General features: G+C 34.1%; 1 protein-coding gene and 1 non-coding gene across 2 annotated transcripts in view; both read left to right on the top strand.

The window, feature by feature from the left end:
* Positions 1–986: 986 nt before the first annotated feature.
* Positions 987–1,095, top strand: LOC127745233 (small nucleolar RNA R71). Its single transcript, XR_008006430.1, has one exon. It is a non-coding gene; the product is annotated as a small nucleolar RNA R71 (small nucleolar RNA).
* Positions 1,096–5,775: 4,680 nt separating this feature from the next.
* LOC107474267 (uncharacterized) overlaps positions 5,776–8,446 on the top strand; it is a gene marked incomplete in the record, with an annotated part of 22,964 nt that continues 20,293 nt past the window's right edge. Inside the window, 4 exon segments of the mRNA XM_052257813.1 lie at positions 5,776–6,276; positions 7,885–7,943; positions 8,164–8,245; positions 8,432–8,446. Of these exon segments, the coding sequence (XP_052113773.1) occupies positions 5,953–6,276; positions 7,885–7,943; positions 8,164–8,245; positions 8,432–8,446 (480 nt within the window).

The following is an 8,446-nucleotide window of genomic DNA, read 5'->3' as shown; positions in this document are numbered from 1 at the left end:
CGCGAATGAACATCTTAGATAGGAACAAGCGTGTTTGAATGGAAAACAAAAGTAATTGTATTAATTCATCGAGACGCTGCAGAGCTCCTCACCCCCAACAATGGAGTTTAGAGACTCATGCCGTCAAAGTGTATAAAATTCAGATCTGAAAATGTCATGAGGTACAGAGTTAATCACTAAAAGTTGTTTAAATAGTAAACTAGTAACCTAGGTTTACAAAAAATGAGTAAATTATGATAGATGGTGCAGAAATCCACTTCTGGGGCCTACTTGGTGTGTGCTGGGGCTGAGACTTAAGCTTCTCACGTGTCTGGGGCTGTTTTGGGCGTTCAACGCCAGGTTGTAACCTGTTTCTGGCGTTGAACTCCAACTTGTAACCTGTTTCTGGCGCTGGACGCCAGACAGCAGCATGATACTGGAGTTGAACGCCAGTTTATGTCATCTATCTTCACGCAAAGTGTGGACTATTATATATTGCTGGAAAGCCCTGGATGTCTACTTTCCAACACCGTTGAGAGCGCGCCAATTGGACTTCTGTAGCTCCAGAAAATTCATTTCGAGTGCAGGGAGGTCAGGATCCAATAACATCAGCAGTCCTTTTTCAGCCTAACTCAGATTTTTGCTCAGCTCCCTCAATTTCAGCCAGAAAATACCTGAAATCACAGAAAAATACATAAACTCATAGTAAAGTCCAGAAATATGATTTTTGCCTAAGAACTAATAATATTTTACTAAAAACTAATTAAAACATGCTAAAATCTACATGAAATTACCCCCAAAAAGCGTATAAAATATCCGCTCATCAATGTTCATAGGGTTTCTCTCTAAAGTGTACATGAATTGGTTGTTTGCAACCATCTCAATGAGTTCTCTTGCATCTTCAAGCATTTTCTTCAAGTGAAGTGATCTACCAGTAGAACTGTCCAATGATATTTTGGACATCTCAGAAAGACCATCATAGAAGATACCTAGGATAAACCATTTTGAGAGCATGTCAGGAGGACACCTCCTGATCAGTTGCTTGTATCTTTCCCAAGCTTCATAGAGGAATTCACATTCTTTTTGTCTAAAGGTTTGAACTTCCACTCTGATTTTGCTCATTCTTTGAGGAGGAAAGATTTGGCCAAGAAAGCATTGACCAACTTTTCCCAAGAGTCTTGGCTCTCTTTTGGTTGAGAATCCAATCATATTTTAGCTCTGTCTCTAACAACAAAAGGGAAAAGAATCAGTCTGTAGACTTCAGGATCCACTCCATTGGTCTTAACAATATCATAAATCTGCAAAAATTCAAATAAGAACTGATATGAATCTTCCAATAGAAGTCCATAAAATTTGTAATTCTGTTGCAGAAGAGAGACTAACTGAGGCTTAAGTTCAAAATTGTTAGCTCTAATGGAAGGTATGGAGATACTTCTTTCATAAAAGTCAGAGGTAGGTATGGTGTAGTCACCAAGAACCTTTCTTGCCTCTCCTTTATGATTAGGCTCGGCTGCCATGCCTTCAGCTTCTTGTTCAAAATTTTTTGAGAGGTTTCTTCCGGAGTATTATTCTTTAGCTTGTTGTAAACGCCTCCTTAGAGTTTTCTCAGGTTCAGGATCAAGATTAAAGAGAGGTTCTTTATCCTTGTTCCTGGTCATAAACAAGAAAAGGAAAACAAGAGAGAAGAAGAATGGGAGCTCTTTGTTCAAGAACAGAGGATTCCCTATGAGATGTAAAGAAGAAAGAAAAGAAGAATGAAGATAAAGAAGAGAGAAGAAGAGTTCGAATAAAAGGTAAGAAGAATTCGAAAGTTAGAAGTAAAAAGGAAAAATATTTTTTTGTTTTTATTTTATTTTAAATTCAAAAATAAAACTAATTAACTAAAAAGATTTAAAAATTAAATAATGTATTTTCGAAAAAAGAAGAGAGAAAAAGAGAGAAGATTTTTTCGAAAATTAGAAGAGAGAAGAGTTAGTTAGGAAGTTTTGAAAAAGAAGAAAGAGAAAACAACTAACTAATTAAGAAATATTAAAAAAATAAAATAAGATTAGAAAAGAATTGAATTTAAAATTTGAAATTTAGAAAAGATAAGATAGAGATTGAAAAGATAAAAAATATTTGAATTTAAAATTTGAAATTAGAAAAGATAAGATAAGAATTTGAAAAGATTTGAAAAAGATAAGATTTGAAATTTGATTTTTGAAAAAGATTTGATTTTGAAATTTGAAATAAGATAAGATTTTTGAATTTTAAAGAAAGGCAAGAAAGATAAAATAGCAATTTGGAAAAGATATGATTTTTGAAAAGATTTGATTTTGAAAAAGATTTGAATTTGAAATTTAAAACTAAGATAAGATAAGATAATAATTTTAAAATTAAAATTTGAAATCTTTTTTAATATTTTCGAAAATTAAGATAAAAAAAGAAAGAAAAGATTTTTTATTTTTTTGAATTAATGAAGAAAGAGAAAAACAACTAAATGACACCAAACTTAAGGTTTTTAGATCTAAGACACCATGAATTCAAAAATTCCAAGGAAAAATACAAAGGGACACCAAACTAAAAAATTTTAAGATCTAAACAAAAAGAAAAATAAGAACACTTTGAAGATCAAGAAGAACACCAAGAACAAACCTAAAAGAATTCAAAGAAAATAAGAACATACAAAGGACACCAAACTTAAAAATTTTGAAAACCAAAGACACAATTTTCAAAAATTTTAAAAGAAAAGATTCAAGAAGACACCAAACTTAAAGATTGACACAAGATTCAAACAAAAGACACTATTTTTAAAAATTTTTAGAAAAAGACTCAAGAAATTCGAAAATTCAACAAGAACAAGAACAAAAGACTCAAACCAAAGATCAAGATTAATAAAGAAAAGAAAAGGTTTTTGATTTTTTTTAATTTTTTTTCCGAAAAAGAAGAGGAAAATAAAAGACTCAAACAAAATTAAAAACAATACCTAATCTAAGCAACAAGATAATCCGTTAGTTGTCCAAACTTGAACAATCTCCGGCAACAGCGCCAAAATCTTGGTGTACGGATTCCCACACTCTGTACAACTGAACCAGCAAGTGCACTGGGTCTTCCAAGTAATACCTGAGGTGAGTCAGTGTCGATCCCAAGAGTATTGTGATTTGAAGCAAGCTATGGTTATCTTGTAAATCTTAGTCAGGCAGATAAAAAAGTTGATTATTTGTTTAGAGAGCATAAAAAGAAAATAAATAAAACATTACTCAATTGATGGTGAAAACAATGATAAGAAGATGGTTAAGGTTTGGAGATGCTTTGTTCTTCTGGATTACTCTGGTCTTACTGTTTTCTTCAACTGTGATTGATTTTTTCTATGGCAGCATGTATGTGATCAACGCCTTTCTTGAGAGGTCGCCAATGCTCCTCTAGATCTGAACCCCTAGGGTTAGTGCGGATCTATTCTGATTGAGGGTAAAGCTCCTGCAGTCTATTCTCCTTAGTGATCCTACTCAAAACGCCACAGACAAGTTCGAATCTTCTGGATCAGAGAATGCTGCACTTTTGGTTCTAGCCTTTACTACAAATACTCTAATCTCCCCGTATCTCGGCTGAACTGGTGTCTCGAGAAGTCGTGGATTAGCTGTCTAAGAGATGTATAATCAAGGTAATGGTTCATCATTGTCCGATGAAAGACTCACTCTGAACCCATGTGGAATGAGATAACCTTGTTCCGGTTCAACACATTCATATTGATGAAGAACGAAGATACATCTTAGAATAGAGAATCAAACATAGATTGAAGATAGAACAATAATACTTTATTAATCCATAAAACTCAACAGAGCTCCTCCTCTCAACCTAGGAGGTTTAGAAACTCATACTGATAGAAAATACAATCATAAACGTGTAAAGTGTCAAAAGGTTTTCCAAGATTGTAAAAGTTCTCAAATAAATACTAGACTAATGGCTAAGGATTACATAAGAAGGGTAAAACAGTCTTTTAGTGCGAAAATCCACTTCTGGGGTCCACTTGGTGAGTGTTTGGGATGAGCTTGATAGAGATCCACGTGCTAGAAGGCTCCTTGGGCGTTGAACACTGGCTAGGGGTTCCTTTTTGGGCGTTGGATGCCGGTCTCTTCTCCTTTGGGCGTTGGATGCCAGAATAGGGTAGGAGGTTGGCATTGAACGCCAGTTTTGGGCCTTAAATTTCGAAAGCAAGTATGAGCTATTATATATTTGTTGGAAAGCCCTGGATATTAGCTTTCCATAGCCATTGAGTACGCTCCATTTGGATTTCTGTAACTCCAGAAAAGCTCTTTTGAGTGCAAGGAGGTCATATCCGGACAGCATCTGCAGCATTTTCTCTGTCTCTGAATCAGACTTTTGCTCCAACTCCTCAATTTTAGCCAGAAAATATCTGAAATTGCTTAAAAAGACACAAACTCAAAGTAGAATCCAAAAATGTGAAGTCTGCACTAAAACCTATGAAAACTTAATAAAACTTAAACAAAACATACTAAAAATTATTTGAAAATAATGGCAAAAAGCGTATAAAATATCCGCTCATCATGCGGCATCTGCGAACGGCGGCAACGACGGGCTTACACAGGTTGTATCATCGAATTCGGGTCTTAGTCATCGGCAAGGATGGAGGAACCTGGTTTCAGCTCCATGCAACAATCCTCTTGATTCTTGAGGAAAAGCTCCGGTAGTATTGGTATTATTCAGAGACTGAGAGTGAGGAAGAGAGGAATTGGATTCTAATTATGTTGGCGGGTTAATTTGTGGGTTCAATTGTGAATCGGGCTAGGTTCTGATTTGCCTAGGTTAGTTTTTCTAGCCTAAGACTATGTCCAAAAAAACAAAAATTATGCTAATGGTGATTCTACATTTATAATTCTTGCTTTTAGAAAAAAAAGGCACATATTGTTAAACACATTCCAATCTAAAGAGAAGTTCAACTTGATAGTGATTTTTCATGATTACAATTAAAAACCATTGTTGTTCTCTACAACCTATAAAAAAATAGAAATTTGTTTTATTTTTTATTATTGAAAAATATGCAAACCAAGCATATTTTAAATATTTTTAGTTTTTTTTAAATAGAAAACAATATATCAAAATAAATATATTTTCAAAAAGTTAAAAAATAAAAATCATTTTTAAAAAAATTAAAGATATTTTCTCAAACCAAACACATCATTAAATTTTGAGTGAATACCCAACTCTACCCTTGATCATTTTTTCGAAGGATTACGAGGTCAAACAAAAAAAAATACTCTTTTTGCCCTCTTGATATTTAACTTTGTCAGACTAGTTAGTTCCTATTTGAATAATTTTTCTCCAAAACATACTTACATGACTCATTAATCATTAATATATCTTTTAATTTTTATAAGTAAAACTAATTTAAAAATCACTAATATTTCTTAGTTTTACATAATAAATTTAGCTAATGTATTTAAAAAAGGTAATAGAAAAATAAAATAAAAACTAAACGACCTTGATAATTATACTTAAAAGACAATAAAACTCCTAACAAAAAAATTTATTAATCTTAATTGATTTTTAATGAATAAATCAGCAATTTAACATATTATATAAGTTTATTCTATTAATACCAATAAAAAATATTAACAGAAACATTAATCAATCTCATATAAACTTTTTTTTTAAGATTTGGTTGTGTTTCCAGATAATTTTCAGGATATTTAGGATTGTTTTTTCTTAAATTTTCCTTTTTTTTTTTAAGTATCACTTGGGTTAGCATGGTCCGGAACCAGACACCGGGCTCCAATCCCAGAACGTGCATACGTGTATCTCATAGCCGTACACGAAAAGCAGCTATCCATTCTCACAAGAAGCTGCCCTTTCTTTTCCTCTAAATAACACAGCTTGCCATTATTTTGTTCTTCTGTTCATTTTCTTTCCCTCCTTTTGACTTTTTCTACCACCCCTGTCTTATAGTCGTCTCTTTTATTTTCTGTTCAATTTCAAATGGATTCTCTTCACTCTCTTCAAGTCCACTGTTTTCTCTCTCCGCTCTCGCCCAAGATTCGATTACCTGAATCCTCAAGGAGGTGTCGATTTTCTCGCCGTTTCCAGCCCCATTTTCCCGGAAAGTTGCGGATATTATCTTCCAATGGATTCAGCGGGAGCAAGAACAGACAGAAACATGTTCTCTCAATCCGCAGTTCCTCGAAAACTGGTTCCGAAGTTGAAAGCATCTCTCTTCAGGAAGGCGATGAACGCCCTCCGTTTGATATCAATCTTGCCGTAATTCTTGCTGGATTTGCCTTCGAAGCCTACACTACTCCTCCAGTATGTATAATCTCTGATTTTTTTTTTAATTTGGTTTTTCTACTTTCTTGGTTACTGTTTGGTTCCCGAGAAAATTGATGAGGTTTTAGATAGATCACTTTTTCTTCGCATTTTCTTTATATTCCTAAGAACGAAAATACTTTTTCCTTTTCTAAACTTGAGGATATGAGATTGCACTCAAACAAATAAAGAGAAAAAACCTCCTCTGCTGTTACGTTTGCATGTATTTGTTTCTGAATTTTGTGTTTCCCGAGAATCAAGCAATGAAGCAATGTGGTGACTATTCTCTCTAGTGGAGTAGTGGGAATAAAACTCAAGAATCAAGTGTTATCTTGAACGTTCATATCCATTAAATTAAATCAATGGTTCAATATTTAATATAAACTCTAAGAGTGCGTTTGGTTGGGGAAATGTTTCAGTATTTCTAGGAATGTTAGCAAGGGTAACACGATTTCTTGTCTCTGGAGGATAATAGTTTATATGATTGTATCTGAACCCAGCTACTATTCCTTCAAAACATAAACCTGCAATTTTAATGGTTGAGTATAATAAAAGCTACTTTGATTCTGGATGACAGTGATTATAACATCAAAACTATTTGTTTGTGAATGAATATGACATTCTAATGTACATCAATATTTGACAATAATACGTTTTCATTTTCTTAGTATCACCAAATTGTTTTTACTAAGGAGATGATGATGGAGAAGAAGACCAAGATTCTCCTCCTCATCCATCACACACAGTCCCACACCAAGTCCCCGACAAAGATGGACCCAATCTTTCATATCCAACTCCAATAAGCTCACAACAACACCAACGTTAAAGGAGCTAAACCAGCTGAAACCACCCAAAAGTATGATCTTTTCTCCTTCTTCCGCGTCGCTCTCACCCTCCCCTTTCCCCATCTTCTTCATCACCATTACTGACATCCATTCTCATCGAATATGCAAGAAAGGTGAAAGAAATAAATCACCACCATCAACAAGCAACAATAGCAATATAACATCGAGACTTGGAATGAGGGCTAGTGGGCCACCACCGGAGGAGGAAAAATCATAGAAGTGGGAGGAGGCCACATTGTTATGGGAAGGATTGTAAGATAGAAGAAAGGGCTTCAAGGTCTATTCAATTAAATCTTGGACCATTGATTTAATGGATATGAGCGGTCAAGATTTAACACTTGATCCTATCCATTTTTTATCACTGGAGAGGATATGCTCCCTGTTGGACAGAACTAGAAATGGAATATTTAAAAGGAGTAAACTGAGGATATCAAAAAGCCATTGAGGACATTAGGAATGTAATTTCAATAATCAGGCTAGACTTTAGTACCGCCCTTCTGTTCTTGGACAAATTATTTTGTCCTTCTATGTCCCATTCCAACTATCATCAGACAGTCTAAAGGAATGTAGGACCTTACATTTTCTTGATGTTTCTTTGTCAGCATAAGTTTGAGGATAGAATAAATAAGATGATGATCATGCAATGCCGAGAGTCATTGTTTGTTTGTTCGCTGTTTTTGTTTCATGTTTCAAAACCGTTTGTACTTTTGTAAATACTCAATTTTAATCTTTTTAAATCTGGTTCACTTTGCAAATTTTGCAGGAGAACATAGGCAGGCGTGAAGTTGATGCTGCTGGTTGCAAGACAGTCTATCTCTCTGAGTAAGTGAATTTAGAGATGTTCTCACTGCATGAATTTGAATAGTTACACTTGATAATTTATTACGTCATTAGTATTGCTCATTGTCATGAATTCATTCATATGATTGATTCAAATAGGCTATGTGAGCTTTAGTTGCCGATATTTTACTATCCGTCATGATCTTCCTTATTCCTTATGGGGATACTGAGCAAGTTCTTTTTTGTTTGACTCTATATGCAGGGGATTTTTTCGTGAAATTTATCATGGTCAATTGTTTGTAAGGTTGAAACAAGGGCTCAATTTTCCCGCCATGGATCCCTGGGTTAGTTGTCTTATTTTTGATATCATATCTTATATCTTATCTATATAAAGCTTGACTCTACTGCATTGTTCTGTACTAAAATGTTTATGGTTTATTTGTTGTTCCTGTACCTCTTACCAGAGTGTATCTATAATAAATAGTAATAATTTATTTAAGATATTTACATTCTTTTTATCTGACTTGTAGGGAACAAGTGATCCA

This window comes from Arachis duranensis, chromosome 2 (assembly GCF_000817695.3).
Source record: "Arachis duranensis cultivar V14167 chromosome 2, aradu.V14167.gnm2.J7QH, whole genome shotgun sequence".
Taxonomy (NCBI): domain Eukaryota; kingdom Viridiplantae; phylum Streptophyta; class Magnoliopsida; order Fabales; family Fabaceae; genus Arachis; species Arachis duranensis.
The sequence above is the reverse complement of the archived record's forward strand: the minus strand, read 5'-3'. Positions and strand labels throughout refer to the sequence as shown.